A 23,092-nucleotide genomic window follows, 5' to 3' on the forward strand; every position below is an offset into this window, starting at 1 on the left:
ACATAAGATATGAAGGAATACATTCTGCCTGTACTGCACTTTCAAAGGACTGTGGAACAAAATTGACTATGGTGAGAAAAAGTGCAGGAGCATTTAGTACTGCATCGCTTGTTACTGTACTGCAAGCATTTTTAGGTTAGCTTCACTAACACCATAGTTACTGGTGATTAAAAATGACACTACCCTTTCCCCTCCCAATTCATGCACGCGAGTGCCCAGAAAAAAAAGGGAGTGGGGTACTGGTCGGGACTGCGGCATTGCACTAATATCACTTGGGGATGCATCCCCAACGAGGATGCCTCCCCCACTCCCTACTACACATCAGGAGGGTGTTAAGAGTGCGCAATGAGGTGTCTTCCTAATCATTGCAAGCAATTAAATTTTAACCATTTCTCAGAGTCACTGCAGAGGTCTTTTGAATTTTAGTTTGTTGCTTGGAAAGACCGAAATGATTATCATCACTATCAGCCTAACCACGTTCGTTGCAGGCTTTTGAATCTTCTTTTCAGGGCCCCTTAAACCTACAGCCTTCAAGAACAAGGGAAACGAAATAAGTTGTTTTTCAATCGTAGTGGGAGAACCTATTTCGACTCTTTAGGCTATAAATCTAATGGGCAGTATGCTTGTAAGTGCATTTGAGGTCAGCATGTCAGATCTGTTTCTCATAGCTGCTGTACTCTGGAGTGAGGCTGGTTTGAAACACAAAATCCGATGCACATATATTCACTACCGATCGTGAAACTAGAATTGAGGCATTCTGGCCGTAGTCTATAGGGGTTGTGAATTTTATCCTCACTGTGTGGCCGTTTCTGAGGTAAGCAAGAAATTACTCTCATAGGCTACGGTTGGCTTATGCTTTGCTTGGTCTTGCTGGTTATTGGCTTCTTTGTTTCGTATACTGAATTATAGCTGCTTGCCTCAGTTTTTGTTTTCTGTTTTTTTTTTTTTTTTTTTTTCACAATTTTATGCTCTATGCATTCTCTACGAGTCACTTTTCAGTCGTAGTTTGCCTAAGGCATTTAATTTGGCCACAAAGTGCACATGGGGTTACCATCATGCTGGTTTTAAGGAGTAAGCAAACCTTTAAGCAATCATTAAAATTTTTGTTGGCCATCACTGTTGTCAAAATTTATGGTTGCAGGAGTGACCGTCACCTTAGTTTAAGGCTGTTAAATAATAGATGAGCATTAATGGCTGCAGCCCAGTAACCGCGTTTATTTTCTGCTGCAGTAAGCTTTTAGCTTGAAGGCCTTGTATCACATGACTATTAGATGATGGCTGGAGTATGTGTGCATGCTTTGCCGCTAAATTAACTTATGCTTACAACATTGCTTGCGAACTTTTGGGTCATGATGGTCCCAAGGATGATTATGTTCATCACAGAACTGCGTGCCTATCAGAGGGAATGTGTTGGAAACGGGGCATCATATTTACCTTCAAAACAAATCACCGTTGCTGAACCAGGCAAAGGAGCAACACTGGTTTTGAGGTTAACGCTGAATACGCCGATGATGTTTTGAAGATTGATGTATCAAATAACGATAATGGAGAGAACTTAAGGTTGTTTCCAATTTTCCTACATGCTGTGCGACTTCAACTAAAGAGCAATGGAGGCAACCCAGTTACCTAAGGCAAACACAGTACCAGCGTTTGATTGTGGGTTCTGGGGATTTTCAGGCAAAAACCCATGTCACCAATCTGCGATGTTGAATTGCACCAGTGTAGGCAGACCGACACTTCTCTGGCGGCACGGTTTATAGTTGGCTGAGGTAGCATACCGCCCACATTGTCATAATCATGTGAATGCACTCTTTCTTGTGCTCTGTTATCACTGTGTATGAATTCTCATCCGTATTGTTTGGTACTAAATATTGTTCGCATAAACCTTGTGCAGGCTGGGATGGGTAGCCAGCAAAAGTGCCATGATAGCAATTTGTTATGTGAATTGCTCATTTGCAGAGTTGCATTAAGGGAATGACGGATGTCTTTGATACCAACTTGATGCACTAATTTTTGGTATGGAAGATGTACACCGTTTTGCACCCAGCTGTATGAGGTTTGTTGTACTTGTTTAGCTCGATGGGCACCTCACTGGCTTAAAGGCAGCATTTTTGTGATGGGGTCGGAAGCAGTACTCGCACAGGGATTGAAGCATTAGAACGAGCTAGACCTGGCGGATTGAAGGCTAGTGTGGGCAGTTTGAGTCTCACTTTTACTGCATACTATCTGTGTTCACTTGTCCAGCTCGCTCAATGGATGCAATATATGAATTTTTCTTGCGTTTCATATGTTCCATTTTCATGGGTTGCATGGCTGATTGTTCATGAATTTTGTCGTTTCAATTTCTCAAACAGAATATGAGCGGAACAGCAAACATTCGGTTCATGTTGCTATGCTTGCTGTTCTGAATGTTGTGTGCTCAGAAATAGTGCTCAGGCCAAGTGTGCCTGAGCCGTGAAGCATATCAAAAAGCGAACTTTGCCACAAAAGTAGTGTGCGTAAAAGACTTTGATCCAAGGTGTGCAGTTTCTGACACCTGCTGAGTACCATATCTTTTTTTTTTTTTTTCATTGGCAAATAAAATTGTGTATACATTGTTATTTCTTTATAGCAGAGTGTGTACCATATGAAACTACCGAATTGCTTGGTTGGTTGCCATAGAAACGGGCCAAATATTTATTTTGCATTGCCCAGCCGAGAATTCTTACTGGACAAGGTCATAGTGACAGAACAGCTATACCCAACTACTGGTGCAGTTCCTCACTTTGCGGTTTGTGTTGCTGACGCCAGTAGCTGCACGTGTTTTGTATTGCTTAGCACACTGTTTTGCATTCCTTATTCTACTGAGTCACTACTTTTCTGGCACTGCAGCTGTGAAAGCTGAATGCAAAGCTGCACCTCTTTTTTTGTTGTCATTGTTTCAGTGATGTTGATTGTTGTGGTAGGCCTTCCTCTAAGCAGCTTTGTTCCCTGTTAACGTGGAAAGGCATGGTCAGTTGAATAAAAGTCTTTTTGCAATGCCTGACAGTGACCAGGGGGTTGAAGCCATTTTGGCATCAGGTGAACAGGCAGCATTGCAATGGTGAGCATCGTCTCGCTAACCGTGCTTTCCTTTCGGGTGTTGTTTCAGGACAGTCAGATGGACATCTATATTGGCGGTCTACATGACCGCAACCGAGCCCTCAATGGGGATGTCGTGGCTGTACAGATCAAGCCACAAGAGGAATGGAAGGCAAGATTTATTTATTTAAACTTCTTTTTTTTTTTTTCACACACTGATGGAGGCTTGTGCAAGGTTGTGTCAGTGGCAGTAACTGATCCTTGTTACCAGTGGTCCATGTGCAGTGACGAAACTTATTGACCTGGGTGCCCGTTCTCGCTTGTCCTCATGAACAAACATCATGATGTAGCAAGGCCATATGCTTCATTTTCATTGGTCGCCTGACTGACTGTTCATGAATTTTGTTGTTTCAATTTCTCAAATAGAATATAAATGGAACAACAAACATTCGGTTCATGTTCAGATTTTCAAGTACTTCGCACACCCCTAACGTGTATGGCATGTTTACACAGTGCAACAGATGACTTGGCATATTTCCCGTCCAACAAACTTCCTTTGCATAGTTGCTGTCATGAGAAATGGGCAGCATGATTGAAGCTGTCACCAGGTTTGCCCACCGGTCATACTGAAGTCATTTTCTTCGTAATAGGCCTGAGCAGCTGTCTGCTTCTCCACGTTCTGTACAGCAGACGAAATGAAGTCACTTTTTGCTCGCCTATATTGGGTGAGATTAAAGGCCAGTTTTCATGAAGCAACTGTTGGCTACCTTTCATGTTCCTAAGCATGTTGCACCAAGTGCATTCAAGTCCTGGCGTCAGCTGACTCAGTGCTGCGCGGTTGAGCTTGTGTGTTGGCATGAACGCGTGCCTGCTTAGAAGAGTTTTCTTTTTTATTAATATTAAAAAGAAAACAAATGATAGGGCAACTAGTAAAGTATGCCACGAAGAAAGGTGAAGCGAATTTGTCCCTGGGTGCATTTCCAGATCCTTTGGGATCGGATCCAGCTGTGGGAGCAGAAGACTGGAGAGTCCATCCACAACGCCCTAGAGAGCTCTGGTCAGGACACTGCACCCACAGCAGACGAGAAGGGAGACGAGCCGGACGATGAGGTGCTGTTGGGATCGCCTCGGCAGCCTCCCTGCGGTCATGGTTTTGCGGTGCTGCACTATCACCGGCACCAAATGAGTGCTGCCGAAGCAGACTTGTTCAGCCGGTGTCACTGTATAATGCTGTGTGTACGTCGCATAGTCCCCCCCCTCGCAAGTTAATGTATTGATCGAACCTTCCTAGGGCCAAGCGTTGGTAGAAAGCAGGCCACACTACTCAGAACTGCCTGATATGGCCTTATCACTGCTGTTGTGCCCGATTCTGAAGCTATCGTGTAGCGATTGGATTGGCTGCTCTGCAATGTATACCTTCTGTACTTCTCCCAGGCACACCACATGATGGCATGTCATTACATCCGCATCAGTGTTACGTTTGCAGTTTGTAAAATATTCTTTAGAACTATAGGGAATTCATTTAATTTTACTACTTTTAGGTAGCATAGTTGCAATGGAAACGCAAAAGGTAGTGATAATAAATATATACAAAACTCTGAAAAACAAATTCACTGCAGAAGTTACCACAAGAATAAAACAGCAACGAACAGAGAGGCGCAAAATGTAATTTCTAGAAGGTGACATTGATGTCAAAATTCTCACAAAACAAAAACAAAATAAAAAAAAAGCAGAGCACAAAGTGAAGATAAAAATATACTAGAAGTTGAACTCTTGGCAAAAAAGAAGCTTTGTAATGCAGATTTAAAAATTTTTTTTTGTCACTTATACTTGCTAATGATGCAGAAAAATTATTTGAATTACATATTAAGTTGCGACGAAGAAACGAGTTGGGATAAGGAACCTAGGTAGTTCGAGTATAAGAATGTCTACCTTTTTCACTTGATTACGGCGTAATAAGATGTATGATGGTGGTTAAACCTATTGGGAGCGCAGTGTTGAATTGTGGTGGTATATTTTATGAAAAAGTGAGACTGGACAGCTTTTTTCAGTCAGTAGAAGCAATAGATGTATGTTTTCATACTGGTAACGAAGGCTGTCGTTTAAGATTATTTTTGTGGTTACTTCTTATTAGGCAGTGTGCTTTCGTTGCCATTGTGGTTCAGCTAGAACATACATTCACTAACAGGAACACCAGCTTGGAACTTTGTTTTTCATTGTGGAGTTTTATCTAAATGCATGTCATGCTGGCCCCTGTGTGTGGCAGGCAGTGGTTATGTGTACATGTGCTTCATCGCTGGCACTGGCAGTCTAGTTTATTGAAGCTTGTTTGTGCACTCGGTTTGGCATCAGGGACAGGGCAGTGTTGCAAACTGATAAAAGAAAAACGGTATTAGCAGTGCTCTGTTAGGAACTGTGCTCAGGTAGGTAGGTAGCAACTTTAATGATTCAAAAAAGAACCAAGTGAGGGGGGGTAATGGGAAGTAGAGCAGGACGACGATGGGCCCTTAGGCTGCTTTAGATGGCCGGGCACTTTTGAGCTTCGGCGACCCCTCGGGCTCAGCTCACTGTCAGAAGCTGTACCTCTGGCAGCGAGCTGCGCAGAGCAGCCTCCCATCGCTCCTGATATCTTGGCCCTTGCTTGGGTTTGTTCGGGCAGTTCAGGAAGACGTGAGTAAAGTCGGCTCTGGTGCTAGGACACAAGTGGCAGTGAGGAGGTCCATGGCATTTTAAGGCAAAAGCCTTTCTAGGCTCATGGAACGAAATCCTGTGCACTGATGTCACTTGTTAATCATCCTGATGACGTCATCAGAAAAATAAAAATCCTGTCTGGAATTCCAACCTCTATTCCTTGGATCCACAGCCAAGCGCTCCAGCCAACTGTGCCGGATCATGAAACGCACATCATATATCTCCTTCTCTACCGTGAGGATGATAGTAGCGATGACGATGACGCTGCAGTTAGTGATAATGACAATGATGGCATTAGCAATGAAAATGATGGTGCATTTAGTTGATGATGGTGAGAGCAAGCGTGATGCACCGTGTGCACCAGCAACACTCGGGCTTTCGCATTTCTGCAGTGTAGATTCCACAGTGCTTTCAAAAATTTTGTCAAGTGCCACCCTTGTCTTCCTTGTCCTTTTCATGCAAGGGACAATTGACCTTCCTTGAAAGGGACAGGCATAACACTGAAAATTTGCCATCCCAATCAGGAGGAGGACGAAGAAGGGTGCCCTGCCGAGCTTCCTGAGTCTCCCGTGCCCACATGGGATGGCTCTTCGCCCACCCCTGGAGCTCCTCGGCCTTCGGACACCATCGAGGTGCTTGGCATCGAGCGTTTGATTGGACAGGTGAGTGCGCAGGCTTATACCAGGGATGTTACCTTTGTATGGGCACTCAGCTTCGTCTCTTCATACTTTTCTTCGTGGTATGCAAAGTAGATTTAAGGGGCTGGTCAGCCACGATCTCAATGCTTTTTCACATCTGCAAACTTTGATGTAAGTGTATTGTGCTTTCAATAAACTAAACTGCAGAAGCAAGTTCAGGAGCACTTCCTTTTAAGCGGCCATGAGTTCGTGCCAGAGTTTTACTGTTCAAAACTTGGCAGCTACTCACTCCACTGGCACCATTTTAGTCTCATTGAAAATCTGCAGTTTTTTTTTTTAGAGCAGCACTGCCATTTCCGTGGTCACAAAAATGAGCACAGAAACTGCACGCAGTGCTTGTTGCTGTTGGCTGTTGGAAACACGTGTGCGGTGGATTGATTCTCAGTTGATCGAAAAAGGTAGGCGGCCACAAACATCTAAAGAAAAGCACATTGTATAAACCTCTCTGATGTGAAGTTTGTATCATCTGAAGTCTGTATCATATTGAGGTGAACAATATCTGTACAATTTCAGTCTTACATAGAGCAAGTAACATGCGTAAGCACCTTCCAGACTGCAATACTTGGGGCGCACAATTCAGAGCTTGCTTCAGTTGTTGCCAGAAGTATTTCACTTGTGTTGAGGCCCCCCATAATGTTACTAACAGCTGTGGCTCTGGAATTAATAAAAATGCTGCACACCATACAGAGTACACTTCAGCTGGAATTTCAGAATTTCATATGAGGCATGATATTTTTGTAGACTCTACTTTCATATGAAACCTTGCGGGTAGTCCACTGAGCGGTCTGGACCACCACAGGTGCAGGAATACGTGCAGACGCAGCGTCGCAATGGCAAGAGCAACAGCCAGAGGGCTGGTGCGCGCCCTCCTCCAAGTCGCGTGCCCATGCCCTGCTCCCTGGAGGCGTCTTTGGCACCACTTCCCTCGGAGCTCATGGCTGCCACACTGGAGCACGAACAGCCTCCACTGCCAGAGCCACCTGAGGAGTGGCCCGCCAGAGTGGACCCCTGGGCCGAGACGGAGGACCTGGGCTCCACCATGGTCTTCTCCCCCGAGGAACTGCTCGAGGTGAGCACACAGCCAATGCAGCACAAACGAATTAAGCTACTGGGCTCAGTGGGGCTCTTAGTACTACAGTCGAACCCGGATGTATCGAACTCGAAGGGGATCGCGAAATAGTTCAATATATCGATAATTCGATATACAGAAATCGGCTTGTGACGGCACTTACGATGCGAAAAAACGATACCGTATTTGTTGCGTAATCAACCCACTCGCATAATGAACCCACCCTCCACTTTTGCACCCGAGAATTTGAAAAAAAAAAAAAATGCGTTAAGGCCAGCTCGCTCACATGCAAGCGACTGAGCGATCTCAGCGACGAGCAGCAGCGACAGAGTGGAAATTTTCAAACTTGCTGGAACTGCGTACCTCTCGCCGCTCGAGCCACCGTCGCAGCTCAAAACAAGGTTTCTGTGTTGCCGCGGCGGCAGAAATCGCTAGCATTATCGCTTGCATGTCGATGGCGCGCGTCAGTCCGTTTCGGTCATCTCATCGGCAGCTCATTGGCAGCATGCCAAGATGCTGCGCAGCGGTAACGTCAGGGTGTGTTTATCTTTTGATAGCTCCTGCGGTGGCGGGGAGTGAACTTGGCAGAATGACCGTGATGGCTTGATTGCACAAGCCTAGTTCGATTTATTACGCTGCGCTTGGGGCAGGCGTCATGATCGCAGCAGCTGACCACGTGCTTTCGCTGATGCATATATGCAAAGATAAACGATAAAAAAAATAATAAACATCCCCGAAAAAAAACAAAAAAAAACCTGTAGCTTCTTAACGTCCGCAGCCGCCATATCTTATGCTACGCCGCGCGTACAGCACAACTATAAAAATGGAGGACTCTCGAGAAAAAAAAAAAGAGAGAGAGCGAGCTGCTGCTTCTTAACATCCACAGGCGCCATTGCCACGTCCGCCGCCGCACGCAGAGGGTTCGCAACACACGCTGGAGAAAGCGTCCGACGTCCGTCTGAAAATGGGCTGAGCTGGCTTGGCGCATGCGTTGCGCGTGCTGAAGGAAAGAGATAGCTCGGCAAAAGAATGGGCACACCCACGAACATGGCTTGCAAACGTCATGTGTTGGCGCGTGGGAAACGACAACTGGGAAACGACAAACGTGAGTTCGATATATGACGTGGCGTTTCTATACTTTTACATGGGATTTTCAAGGGGATATTTCGTGAGTTCGATATAACCAAAATTCGATGTATCCGGGTTCGATATAACTGGGTTCGACTGTACAGTACAACCTCGTTAATTCGAAGTCATCGGGACCGCGAGAAATCTTTGAATTAAGCGGGTTTTCGAATTAACCGAACACACCAAGAAATAAGACTTAGGCAAAAAAATTCGTTGCAGGAATGTGACCTTTATTCGGCATATTTTGAATTACTACTGAAAGTAATCAGAGATGCTGGTTTGCCGCGTCCGGTAGTTTGCGGCTGCTAAGGTCATGCTCTCGAGTTGGTCAAATAGACGAAACATCTCTGAACTTCCACCGCGGCACTCAACAAGACTGCGGATAACATTCAGCGATCCGATAACTTCACCAAGAGCAGGTGCTCGGGGAGGCTCGTCGGTGTCGTCGCTATCGTCGCTGTCATCGCGCATGTTCGTACCAGCAGTGATCTCACTCTCCAAGTCAAAGTGGCCAGTCTGCTCTTCGCTCTCAATGTTGATATACTCGGCGAAGCCGACTGCGTTGGACTCGTCCTCTGCGCAGAGCGCATTGATGCAGTCGCAATACTCTGCTCCTTCTTCGTCAAGAGTAGTAGTACATGGGTGGTCTGCATCGGCATCAACAGTGCTTTCACTGGAAAAACCAGCGTGTTCAAAACACCGCCTGATCAATGTGGGCTCCACTTGTTTCCAAGCGTACACCATGAGGCATATGGCTCCGAGGAGGTCGATGGAGTACTTCTTGCCATTGTCGTAGCAAAGGAGCATGCGCTTGAGCAGGTGGTACAGATAAATCTTCCTAGTGTGGTGAATGACGCCTTGGTCCATCCGCTGTGAGATCGAAGTGGTGTTCGGAGGTAAAAATACCATCCTGATGGCCTGGAGATGTGGGATGTCGCCATGTGCCGGGCAGTTGTCGACGACAAATAGGACATTCCTGCCCGTGGCCGCGAACTTGCGGTCAAGTTGCCGCACGTACTCTTCAAATATTGCACCTGTCATCCAGGCTTTCTTATTGTGCCTGTAGACGAGTTCATCCTTTGGCGGCAGCCGCGCATTTTTGAAGCAGCGAGGCTTCCCCGTCTTCCCGACGACCAGTAGCGGCAGCTTGTGTTTACCGCACATGTTTGCGCCGAACAGCACAGTAATCCTGTCCTTGGCCTGTTTCCTACCCTTGATGGCGGTGTTCTTCACTGCGAATGTTTTTGTTGGCAGCATCTTATAAAAAAGTGCAGCCTCTTCAAGGTTGTAAACGTCTGCACCGTACTCGCTAAGCAGCGGCGCCAATGTGTGGTTTCTCCAATCCTCGACAACGCTCTCGTTAGTGCTGCCGCTCTCACCACAGACGGTGAGAAAGGTTAAATTATTGCGTTCCTTAAAACGGCAAAACCATCCATTGCTGCACTTAAATTCCTCGTGCCCAAGTTGTAGAGCTAGGTCGTTGGCCTTCTCCCGCAGTAGAGTTCCATTGACGGGAAGGTGGGCAGCGTTTGCTTTCTGCAGCCAGCGAAGCAGAGCAGCTTCCACATCTTGATACGTGGGAGCCCGCACTCGTGACCGCTTCGAAGAATAGGTCTTGCCGTAAGCCTCTAGTATTTTGACTTGTTGCTCAATATTGTGGACAACGTCGAGAGGGGCGCGCCATGCCTTTTGGCCAACTCGGTCTTCGAACAAGCGCTCTTGCCTGCTTCCTGGATCAAGCAGAACTTCTACTGCAGCGTTAAAGTCTTGTACTTTGGCATTTCTGCACTGCTACGGTCACAGAGCTAGCATTTCTGCACAGTCCCGCCCAAAAAAACGGCACAGTAGCCGACCCCTAACCACAGCGCAGAACACAAAGAAATGGCGCAGGCGAGACCGGCGCGGCGGTGGTGGTGGCGTACTTGCAGCGTCGGAGGCACGGGGGAAGAGTGGGCGAAGCACACCAAGGGATGGAGTGGGGGCAAGGTCACGTGATAAAAACCGGTATGCCCGCCGTGTTGCAGTGAAGCACGTCTTCTCCTCTGCAGGCGCGTATTTCGGCGGTGCGCGAGGCGCACTGTGGACCGATTTTTGTGCAGAGAGTGCTCCGGCTGGGGCGCTTCGCCTATAAATCATCACCATTACTATGTGGCTTTGCCTCGCGGCTCCGTAGGGCCGTCGTTTCGTCGGGTTTGCGGCGAAACATGGATCAGGCATTGCCGCATAGCAGTCCAAATTTTCGAATTAACCAGGCTGGCGCAGGCCGCCTGTTCAAATTATCCGGCCAAATTTACATTGGAAAATACGGGACCGCAGAAAACCTTCGAATTATCCGGGATTTCGAATTAACCGAGTTCGAATTATCGAGGTTGTACTGTATGTGCGTTGTCCACAGGCAGCCACTACTGATCCCTGCACCCATTAACTTCTGCTGCCACCAGCCATCTATGGAGTAAACATTTAAATGGCATTGTTTCAGAGAGAGAGCAAATAGAAATTTATTTGACCGCAAAGTTAGAAATCTTCTCAAGAGGGCTCCATAAGAGTCTTCACGACTTTGCCTGCTCCAAGGCTGGTCCAGATGTTCAACTAATGTTGTTCACAGGTTCATGTGTCCGGTCTCCCAGAAAGTTTGTATTAAAGTGAGAGGAGGTGAGAGGGGCACAGTTTGTGGTAGAGTGAATGCGGCTTTGCCTGTAGGGGTCGTGTGGTAGTTGAGGGGGCTCGTTTCGGGTGTGTCTGTATGGATGTGGTTTGAGGAAGCCATTCACCAGCAGCCGGATGCTGAGCTTGCAAGCAAATTCATGAATGTGCTCATTCCTGGTGGTCCCTTATTATGGTAATGGTAATTTGTTGCAGCGGTGCTGGAAGTGTACGTTGGCTGAAGCCATAGGGATGGTACCCTTATATGGTAGTTTGTATGCTACTCGGGGGGTTCTGTACCAATGTTCTGTAAGCCGTGTGCGGTGGTGGGTGCAGGTTCCCGAGGAGGAGAGGCGGCGCAGGCCCTCTTCTCCACCTCAGGGGTGTGCAGTGGCACCCGACGAGCTGAGTGGAGAAGAGGACTGGTCGTCGGATGCCGAGAGCACGGGCAGTGCAGCGCTCGAGCAGCACCTCGAAGATATGGCCTTCCTGCAGGCATCCCTAGACGCACGCAACAACACTGCTGGTGCCGACAGCAACCAGGCGGACGACAACAGCGGGGTCGCAAGCACGCAGGGACAGCCCTGCCAAGGGGGAGCAAGCGTGGCAGAACGCATCGGACGCAGCGCTGTTGTGGCTACAGCACCAGAGGTGAGCAGGGGAGGGGAAGGCCAGGTTGCTCTCACGTGCCATTTCTGTGTGGAATCTTTCCCACTATGGAGAACACCACTGAGTACTAGCAGTGGACAGATATTTGAAATTTCGAGTCTGAATCGAATACGGCAAAATTTAGTATACATACTCTTTTAATACGATTTTGGGATAGTACAACTTTGTAAAGTTCCTTGGACGGATTGCATTGTTTTAGTTGGATATTTAGGGGAATACTGCAAGTTGGATTAGTTTGTAATCATCATCATCATCAGCCTGATTATACCCACTGCAGGGCGAAGGCCTCTCCCATATCTCTCCACTCAACCCGGTTCTGTGCTAGCTGCATCCACTTGACCCCTGCGAACTTCTTGATCTCATCCGCCCACCTAACTTTCTGCCGCCCCCTGCTACGCTTTCCTTCCCTTGGAATCCAGTTTGTTACCCTCAGCGACCATCGGTTATCCTCTCTTCGCACTACATGTCCTGCCCATGTCCATTTCTTCTTCTTAATTTCCACTAGAATGTCGTTAACTTGAGTTATTTCTCTGACCCACTCTGCACGCTTTCTATCTCTTAATGTTACCCCTACCATTTTTCGTTCCATAGCCCTCTGGCTTGTCCTCAACTTAAGTAGAACTCTCTTGGTTAGCCTCCACGTTTCAGCCCCATAGGTGAGTACAGGCAAGATGCAACTGTTGTATACTTTCCTCTTGAGCGATACCGGTAAGCTGCTAGTCATAATCTGCGAGTGCTTGCCAAATGCGCTCCATCCCAATCTTATTCTTCTTGTTATTTCCTTTTCATTGTCCGGATCTGCGGTTACTACCTGCCCTAAGTAGATATATTCGCCTACTACTTCCAGTATTTCGCTACCTAATGTAAACTCCTGTTCCTTCCCGAGGCTGTTGAACATTACCTTAGTCTTCTGCATATTGATTTTCAAGCCTACCTTTCTACTTTTCCTGTCTAGGTCATCAATCATTTTTTGCAGTTCATCTCCCGAGTTGCTTAGCAAGGCAATGTCATCAGCAAATCGCAGATTACTGAGGTATTCTCCATCTACCCTTATCCCTAACTGCTCCCATTCCAAGTCTCTGAATACTTCCTCTAAACAAGCTGTGAATAGTACTGGGGAGATTGTGTCTCCTTGCCTAACACCTTTCTTTATGGGAATTTTGTTACTTTCTTTATGCAGAACTATGGTTGCTGTGCAGCCACTATATATATCTTCAGCACTTTCACGTACGGCTCGTCTACCCCCTGATTTCGCAATGCCTGCATCACCGCCGAGGTTTCAACTGAGTCAAATGCTTTTTCGTAATCAATGAATGCTATGTATAAGGGCTGGTTATATTCCGCGCATTTTTCTATCACCTGATTGATGGTATGGATATGATCGATAGTAGAGTACCGTTTCCGAAACCCTGCTTGATCCTTTGCTTGATTGCAGTCTAAGGTTGTCCTGATTCTATTAGCGATTACCTTAGTAAATACCTTATACGTAACAGACAGTAAGCTGATTGGTCTGTAATTTTTAAGGTCCTTAGAGTCCCCTTTCTTGTGAATGAGGATAATGTTTGCATTCTTCCATGCTTCCGGTACCGTCGATGACACCAGGCACTGCGTAGTTTGTAATAAGAGAGTAATTACTCACTGACATCCACCCAAACACAGCCACACGGCTGCAAAGGAAAGCTTGTAGCTGTGGTCCACTTTAGCTGGAATAAGCTTTATGCATGGACTGTAATGCAGACAAAATTCAGTACAGTCGAACTTCATTATAATGAAGTAGTACAGAGATCGAAAATTTGTTCGTTATATCCGATATTCGTTCTAAAAGTGCACGCCCAAATTCCTGTAAACAAATTTGCTAATAAAAGGAAATAAAATATCCTCTAATATGGACAACACGAAGGTGCGTGTACAATTTTTTAATTAAAAGCTTAGCATAAGCATGAAATCTCTTTTCCTTGCGTGTTGGAGAGCAAAAATGAATATCAAGTAGGGATGTTGTCTCCGCACATAATTTTCACGACAGAGCCAACGGTCTCACGGGGAGCGTAGCGCGCGCATGTGTCAGCCGCAGAGGCACGGCAGGGGCTCACGCCATGATGAGGCGATGGTGATGACATGCCAGGCACATGCCTGTCAGTCTTTGCATGGCCGGACTCGAGCTGCGGTGGCGGGCGATGACGCTCGAGTCTGGCTATGGCCATTTATGACCTCCAAGATCACCGCGTGCGCTGATCTCAGAGGCCATGAGCTGTTGGTGCTAGTTTTTTCTCCACCGCTAGATGACCCGGCACACGAACGTGCGGCCGATTTACTTTGGCGGCGGCGTTCGACTTCGGTCGTGGCCGTTCATGACCTCAGAGATCAACGCGCACGGGGGTGTGATCTCTGAAGCTATAAACTGTTGGTAGTAGTTCTTTCTTTTTTTTTCTTTTTGCCGCCGCTAAATGACGTGGCACGCAAACACACGAGCGATTTAAAAACACTTCTGCGGTGGGCAATTCAATTGGTTGAAAAATTACGTTTCTTGGAAGTTTTTTCAGCTTCTTTGCGCGTTTTTTGCAGTTATAATGCAAAAAAACTGCTTTGTTATTACCGATATACAGTAAACTCTCGTTAGTACGAACTCGCATATCTCGAAAAATCGGTTAAGTTGAAAATTTTCCACGCTGCGCCTTCACCTCCCATCAGTTCAGTTCAGTCGTGTCCGACTCTTCGTGACCCTATTGACCATGTCACGCCACGCTTTCCGGTCTCTCACTATCTTCCTAACATCACATAACTTCATCTGCAGTGCCTCGAGGATGCCATCTAACCATCGCGTTCGCCGCCTACCCCTTCTCCGGCAACCCTCAACCTTTCCCAACATCAAATCTTTCTCCAGCGACTCCTCTCTTCTCATCAGATGACCAAAGTAGCTGAGCTTTAAGGGGGGAGGCTACCCTTGAACACCAACTTTTTTATTTCTTGAGGTATCTGAATGAAATTTTCAGGGTATGCTCATAGTACACACATTTGAAGAACTACCAAGTTTCATGGAGCTGGGCTCATCGGTTCTCAAGTTAGAGGAGTATATCAACATAGTTTACATAGGTCCCTAGGGGCGGGCCTGGAGAATTTGCAAAATGTGCTAGCAGTGTGAAATTTGTTATGGTCATTCCTGGAGAGTTTCCCCAGGGCAAGACAATTCCCTTTTTCCAAATTTCCTCTCTGAAAAATTTTAGTACAGCCCCAAATTTAGTGTTCAAATTTACACCTGACTTAACGATATTTTAATTGACTGCCCCTAATTACACATGAAATATTTTGAAAAAAAAACAAATTGTCTTGCCCTCAGAACTTTACTTAGGTATATAACAAAAAAAAACTCATGAAAATCCAATAAGCGGTTCTTGAGCTATGACTTTCCCTAGCAGCCACACTGTGCAAAAAATTGATTCTGAGAAAACGGCTCTTAAAGGTTGAGAGAACAATAACTTTTTTGTTTCTCAAGTTATCATGATGAAATTTTCAAGACAGGCTCATGACATTAACAAATGAAATTCCACCAAGTTTCATAGAATTGTGCACGCCAGTTCTCAAGTTACAGAAGCAATACCAAACTGGTTCGAGTAGGTCCTTTATATCAAGCCTGGAGAAATTGTGAAAGGTACTGGCATTGTGCAATTTGTCATGCTGATTTCTAGATAGGTTCCTCAGGGCAAGACAAAGCCCTTTTTCTAAATTTTTTTGCTGAAAAATAGCATAGAATTGGATTTTTTGTTATCAATTGGATCTATGTTGATTAACCAAATTAATTATGACAAATTCCAGACATAATATTTTAAATACATGGGCTTGCCTTGCCCTCAAAAATTTATTCAGGTACAGTCGAGCCCACTTATAACGGCCCCACTTAAGACGAACACTCGCAATTGTCACGAACAAGTCCGGTGCGGCCGTCAAAATATACATTAGGGCTATGGCGCTCCGTCGATCTCGGCTGCAGCGAACATCTGTGCGACTAGCCGATTGGCTACAGCGAACGCCTTGGTGCCGCGGACCACTTTCCACATGCTGAGATCCGTCGATCCTGAGCTCTGCAAGCCGCGACAATCGGCATTCCCGATTCCCCCGCGGCATTTCGCCCTAGCGTGGTGGGCGGCGCAGACGCAGCAAGCGGTTTCCCGGTTTATCTATCGCGGCATCTCGCCAGAGGAACGAGGAGCGGCCCAAACGCGACAAGCGACTTCCCGGGTTATCTTCCGCGGCATAAGCGCCGTAACGAAAAAAAAAAAAAAAAAGCTAGCCAAGTCTGCACTGAATGCGTGTCGCACCTCGAGGCATCGTGAGCGACCACGCAACGTTTAACACGTTGCACGAAACCGTTCAGAGGGCACGACGAGAGATCGTAAATCCGGCGATCGCAAAAATGGTGAAGCCAACAACGACAGCAAACAAAGAGCCGTAGCATATGACGCGGGGAGGCGGAGACCGACGCGTCAGCGGCCGCAGCAGCCAATAGTAGTTGCCCGATCCCCCGCGTTCTCGCGGAGCTCGCGCTTTGCCCAATTGCAGCCTTGAATTCGAGCGCGGGAAACTTGAAAGCCGCCACGAGGCGCTCAATCGGTAGCAAGCCACGCCTCGACCGCGCCGCCGTCGCCGCCGCCGAGGGTGGCAGAAGAAAGCGCAAGAATTCACAAACAAAACAAGACCAAGATGGCGGCGCTCAGTTCGGCGGGAGAGGAATGGTGCGCGCGCGAAGTTTGGGAATTTTCGGCGCTTGCTCGCTGCTCCGCGGCTGCCGCCGCTTGTTAAATAATTAATTTCGAGTATTTCTACGGCGAGTTGGACATTGATAATTACAGAAATGATAGTTTATAAGACATACTACCGGAATATATAATCTTCCAAAAATCGACTTTTTCGCGATTTTTCGGTTTTCAAAGGTCGCGTCCCCCCTTAACTTTAGAATTTGACCCTCCAATGAGCAGTCAGGGTTTATGGTCGACAATATTGACTGATTTGATCTTCTGGCAGTCCAAGGAACTCTCAAGAGTCTTCGCCAGCACCACAATTCAAACGCGTCAATTCTTCGGCGGTCAGCCTTTTTCACAGTCCAACTCTCGCATCCATACATCACAACTGGAAAGACCATAGCACGAGTTATACGGATCTTGGTTGACAGACTAATGTCTCTGCTCTCTACTAAGCGGTCAAGGCTAACCATTGCTCTCTTTCCCAGAAGCAGGCGTCTCCTAATTTCATGGCTGCAGTCTCCTTCCGAGGTAATCTTGGAGCCCAAGAAGAGAAAATCTGTCACAGCTTCCACTTCTTGTCCCTTGATGCTCCAGGACTTGAGAGGGCAAGACGCCATGATCTTTGTCTTTTTAATGTTCAGTTTAAGCCCAAACTTCTCACTCTCTTCTTGTACGCGCATCAGAAGTCTCTTGAGTTCCGCTTCACTTTCTGCAATTAAAGTGGTATCATCCGCATATCTAAGGTTGTTGATACGTTTTCCAGCAATCTTCACTCCAGCTGAAGACTCGTCCAGACCGGCCTTCCTCATGATGCACTCTGCATATAGGTTAAATAGGCAGGGCGACAGTATGCAGCCTTGCCTCACTCCTTTCTCAATCGGAAACCAATCAATAAGACCATACCCAGTTCTGACTGTGGCCTCTTGCCCTTCATACAGGTTCCTGAGGAGACAGATGGGAACTCCCATCTCTTGGAGAGCTTGCCACAATCTGCTGTGATCTATGCAGTCAAACGCTTTCGCATAATCAATAAAGCAGAAGTAGATGGGTTTCTGGAACTCTCTTGCTTTTTCCATGATCCAGCGAAGGTTGGCAACTTGGTCTCTAGTTCCTCTGCCCTTGCGAAACCCAGCTTGCACGTCCGGAAGCTCCCGATCCACATACTGCTGCAGCCTACCTTGGAGGATTTTCAACATCACCTTGCTAGCATGCGAAATAAGCGCGATCGTGCGGTAGTTGGAACAATCCTTGGCACTGCCTTTCTTTGGAATGGGGATGTAAACTGACCTCCTCCAATCCTGTGGCCACTGCAGGGTTGTCCAAATCTTCTGACATAATGTATGCAGAATGTTAACAGCGTCATGGTTGAGGTTTTGAAGCAACTCAGCTGGAATGCTATCAATTCCGCTAGCTTTGTTCTTAGCAAGGCTGGCTAAGGCCCATTCAACTTCACTCTTCAGGATGCCCGGCTCGAGATCAGTTATCACAACCGTCTTATGTTGGGTTTGCACATTCGGGTCCTTCTTGTACAGTTCTTCTGTGTATTCCTGCCACCTCTTTATCTCTGCGGCTTCAGTGAGGTCCTTGCCTCGTTTGTCCTTTATCACGCCAATCTTAGCACAGAAGCTTCCTTTGATATCTTTGATTGTCTTATACAGAGCTCTTGTGTTCCTTAATTGGCTGTTGTCCTCAACAGCTTGGCACTGTATGTTCAGGAAGGCATTCTTGTCTCTCCTTGCTATTTTCTGAAAATCCGCATTGAGAACCTTGTATCTTTCTCTTTCCCCCATAACTTTTGCCATCCTCCTTTCCTCAGCTATTTGCAAAGCCTCTTCAGATAACCAGTTTGCTTTCTCGCATTTCTTTTGCTTTGGAACTACCTTAGTAGCAACTTCTTGTATTATATCACGAACGTCAGACCACATCTCTTCGGGCTCTTTGTCTTCTAGATCTAATTCTTGAAATCAATTCCTCACTTCCACAGCATATTCTAATGGAACTTGATCCAGATTATACCTGAAAGGCCTTCTAGTTTTCTGCGTTTTCGTCAATCGAAGCTTAATCTTGGCAACAAGAAGCTGATGATCGGTGCCACAATCGGCCCCAGGCCTTGTTTTTACTGCTTGTATAGCGCTTCTCCATCTCTCCTGGCAAATAATATAATCGATCTGATTCCTGTACAGACCGTCCGGTGAAGTCCATGTGTACAGGCGCCTCTTGTGCTGTTGAAAATGAGTATTCGCTATGGTCAGGTTGTTTTCTTGACAAAACTCTACTAGCCTCTGCCCAGCTTCATTTGGCTCACCAAGACCGAACTTGCCTGTAATTCCGGATATTTCTTCACTCCCTACCTTAGCATTCCAATCTCCTATGAGAAAAACGACGTCTGATGATGGGGTGCGGTCTAAAAGGCATTGTAGGTCCGCATAAAATCTCTCAACGTCAGCTTCTTCAGCAGTAGTGGTCAGTGCATCGACTTGGATAACTGTTATGTTGAAAGGGTGACCTTGGATCCGAAGTGAAATCATTCGGTCGTTTTTGGGGTTGTACCCTAGCACTGCTTTGCCCATTCTTCTGTTTACTATGAGAGCGACCCCATTCCTTCTCTTGGATTCGTGCCCACAATAAAAGACATAATGGTCGCCGGAGTTAAATTCTCCCATTCCGGTCCACTTGAGCTCGCTGATACCCAAGATATCAATGTTCAATCTGTCCATTTCTCGCTTGACGATATCCAGTTTACCTTGCGTCATAGATCTTGCATTCCATGTTGCTATGTGGTACATCTCCTTGCAACATCGGACTTTCCGGTCGCTTCCCGACACATCCACAACTGAGCGTCCCATAGGTGCTATGTATTAGCTCCCGTTTATCTCAAACCATTTTTCAGGCGTGATGCGGATATTTCGAAATTTTGACCGGAAAGACCAAAGGCAAAGGTCATTACCGAAAGGTGATAGGGCTCCGAGCGAGCGCTTTGTTCTTATATTAAGTGCCGAACGCAGTCACGTTCGAAGAGCGAATACAAAATTCCTGTGGACGCAGCCGTTTTTCACCTTGGGAGCAGTCACGTGAGCGCTGATCGCACGCGGAGGCTGATGAGTTTTATTGGGCGTAGTTCGGTCAGCTGCCCTCCGGACGTGCATGTTGGCAAGAGCGATTTAGTGATTGTTTGGTTCTGTTTCGTCGCGCCATGTGCGCGAAGCGTTGACTGATTTTTGTTGTGTATGTGGTGTCCGCAACAAAGTTGAATGCAGCGGCGGCGATAAATGGCTTATGCGACGCGTTTAGCAGCTCGAGGATGCTTTTGTTGGGCTGGATGCCAACGCGAAGCGGGCAAGCATTACCCAGTTCTTCCTTCAAAAATTATAAAGTTGAGATTTTCCTGAGAATTCTTTTCCGTTTATTACAAAAGCTCCCTTTGTGCAGTGGAGTGTCGACGGACGTGACGGGCGAGGCCCGCCAAAGCAGTTTCGCTCGTCGCTGTCACACTGAGGTTCTGGGTTTCTAGAAAATTTCGCGTATCACCCAGAAGCAGCTTGCTAGACAGGCAATCGCAGAAGGCTTTGGGCTACTCAATTTCTGTCCTGATTTTTTTTTTTTTTTTTCGTGAGCAAAGTTGGTTTTCCTAGTTGGGCTTGAGCGGAAAACCTGCAGACGCTCACTTCATCTGATCCGTGCATATATGAGCGCATTGAGACAATTCAGTAAAAGCTTGGTAGCGTAGTAAAGGAAAATAAAAAGGCTAGTGTGGCTAGATACAGTCGAACCCGGATATACCGAACTCGAAGGGGATCGTGAAATAGTTCGATATATCGATAATTCGATATACAGAAATCGGCTTGTGACGGTACTTACGATGCGAAAAAACAATACCGTATTTGTCGCGTAATCAACCCACTCGCATAATGAACCCACCCTCCACTTTTGCACCAAGAATTTGAAAAAAAAAAAAAAAAAAAGCGTTAAGGCCAGCTCACTCACATGCAAGCGACTGAGCGATCTCAGCGACGAGTGGCAGCGACAGAGCGAAAATTTTCAAACTTGTTGGAACTGCGTCCCTCTCGCCGCTCGAGCCACCGCGGCAGCTCAAAACAGGTTTCTGTGTCGCCGCGGCAGCAGAAATCGCGAGCATTTTCACTTGCATGTCGATGGCGCGCGTCAGTCCGTTTCGGTCGTCTCATCCACAGCTCATTGGCAGCGTGCCAAGATGCTGGGCAGGGATAACCTCGGGGCGCGTTTATCTTTTGATAGCTCCTGCGGTGGCGGGGAGCGAACTTGGCAGAGTGCCCGTGATGGCTTGATTGCGCAAGCCTGGTTTGATTTATCACGCCGCGCTTGGGGCGGGCGTCATGAACGCAGCAGCTGACCGCGTGCTTTCGCTGATTCATACATGCAAGGATAAACGATAAAAAAAAGTAAATAAATAAAAATAAACATCGCCGCGAAAAAAAAAAGGTAACCCTGCCGCTTCTTAACATCCGCAGCCGCCATATCTTACACTACGCCGCGCGTACAGCACAACGATAAGAAAGGATGACTCTCGCAAATAAAAAAAAAAAAATGAACTGCCGCTTCTTAACATCTGCAGGCGCCATAGCCACGTCCGCCGCCGCGCCACTGCACGCAGAGTGTTCGCAACACACGCTGGAGACAGCGACCGACGTCTGTCTGAAAATGGGCTGAGCTGGCTTGGCGCATGCGTTGCGCGTGCTAAGGAGAGAGATAGCTCAGCAAAAGAATGGGCACACCCACACACATGGCTTGCAAACGTCATGTGTTGGCGCGCGGGAAACGACAACTGCAGATGCGCGCGCCTTTGGGGAATGGGCGCGGCGCTGCCCAGACCAGCCGTCGCCGAACTGTCCCCTCTCATTCCTTCCGCGCGTGGCTTGAAAACGTCACGCGGCAAACGGCCAAGGGTGATGCGATCGTCTTTGGGGAAGGCACACTTTCCAGTGTGTGGTGCTGAGTTCGATATATCGAACGACCGGTGAAATTGAGTTCGATATATGACGCGGCTTTCCTATACTTTTACATGGGATTTTCAAGGGAATATTTCGTGAATTCGATATAACCAAAATTCGATATATCCGGGTTCGATATAACCGGGTTCGACTGTATTGTTAATTTTCAGAAGGAGCAAGAGGAAGTCGCTGCTTGCATCGCAGTGTAGTGCACCGCTAAGGTGTGACGTTTTTCTTTTTTTTTCCACGTGATGCGTTACAAAAAAATTCATCACTGTTTTACCGTACATCATGCTGTTTAGTGTTAGAAATGGGATATAGCGTAATTGTACTCCCCCTGACCGAACGACGAGGTGGTGGTAACAAAGCAACGCTGAAAACGCGCCTCTGTCGCAGAGTTTCGTCGCTCTGTGCGGTGTGCACCAGCGGCAACGACAGGCATTGGTGGCGGCGGCGCATGGCTGATCGCCAGGGATTGTTGCCAGAAATTTTTGGCATTTTGTTTAACTCGAAACTCCGCTTGTCTCAAAATTTTTCCCGTGTTTTACAACTTCGAGTTAACGAGGGTTTACTGTAGCATCAAATTTTGAATTTTTTCTTTTGTTATACAGAAAGAACTCCCATAAAAATAAACCACAGACCAACCAAACTTTGATTTTAGTTTGTTTTATCTGATAATTCGCTATATTCGTTTTCGTTGTAGCGAGGTTCGACTGTATAATGAACCTGGATATTAGGAATTTTTGACTGTCCTGAACTCTTCGTAAATATTGTCAACAGGTACCTGCAAACCCATGTTTCTGTTAGAAACTATTTCCTGTCTAGATTCTAAATGGCGTAAAGATAGGGTGCTCACCATGATGCAACCAAAACACGCGTGCCGCATCATCACCACTCTCTCCATACATTAGTTTGCATCAACGCATGCCATCTCTTCTACCTTAGGGATCTAAAGTCAGAGGAACATTGCTAATTGGGTCACGGCCAGCCGTAAACTACTTCGTGGCATGATGCAGTGATGAGCTCCAGGATGCTGTACTACTTCATGCAGCAGTTTTTGGTGGTCATCAGCAGATGCAGGCTTCTGGCGTGTGCTTGGGGGGTCGTGAGGATGGAGCACTTGGGGGATAAAGGCAGGGATATTTACTTGGTGGAAATGTTGCAGTATTTCGCTGCCATTTCAGATTATCTAGAAATTTGTAATTTCTGATCATTTAAAAGTCGTGAATAGTTTGAATCGTGAAAGTGTGGTGCAGATAGAACAGAATAGCAAATGCTGTTTGCAAACTGCGTAGTAAGCTTTAAATATTTAGAATTTTTTTTCTTTTCCATGTTTGTTTTAGCAAGTGCTGATTGTTATGTGTTTGTGTGGCCAGTGTGTTGTGCTGGATTTGTGTTTTTACACGGAAGGGCCGGGTGAATCTAGTGGTG

General features: G+C 46.7%; 1 protein-coding gene across 4 annotated transcripts in view; it reads left to right on the forward strand.

Moving 5' to 3' along the window:
* LOC146194405 (DIS3-like exonuclease 2) overlaps positions 1-23,092 on the forward strand; it is a 157,986-nt gene that overhangs the window by 63,079 nt on the left and 71,815 nt on the right. For 3 of the 4 annotated variants that reach the window (XM_084597395.1, XM_084597396.1, XM_084597398.1), the window contains 5 exons: positions 3,131-3,232; positions 4,045-4,296; positions 6,276-6,413; positions 7,249-7,518; positions 11,626-11,940. In XM_084597395.1, coding sequence (XP_084453521.1) covers positions 3,131-3,232; positions 4,045-4,296; positions 6,276-6,413; positions 7,249-7,518; positions 11,626-11,940 — 1,077 coding nt within the window. The remainder of the gene's footprint in view (positions 1-3,130; positions 3,233-4,044; positions 4,297-6,275; positions 6,414-7,248; positions 7,519-11,625; positions 11,941-23,092) is intronic. The other variant, XM_084597397.1, reaches the window with a different exon arrangement.

Source organism: Amblyomma maculatum, chromosome 3 (genome assembly GCF_055883805.1).
Source record: "Amblyomma maculatum isolate TAMU_Amacu chromosome 3, ASM5588380v1, whole genome shotgun sequence".
NCBI classification, from domain to species: Eukaryota; Metazoa; Arthropoda; class Arachnida; order Ixodida; family Ixodidae; genus Amblyomma; species Amblyomma maculatum.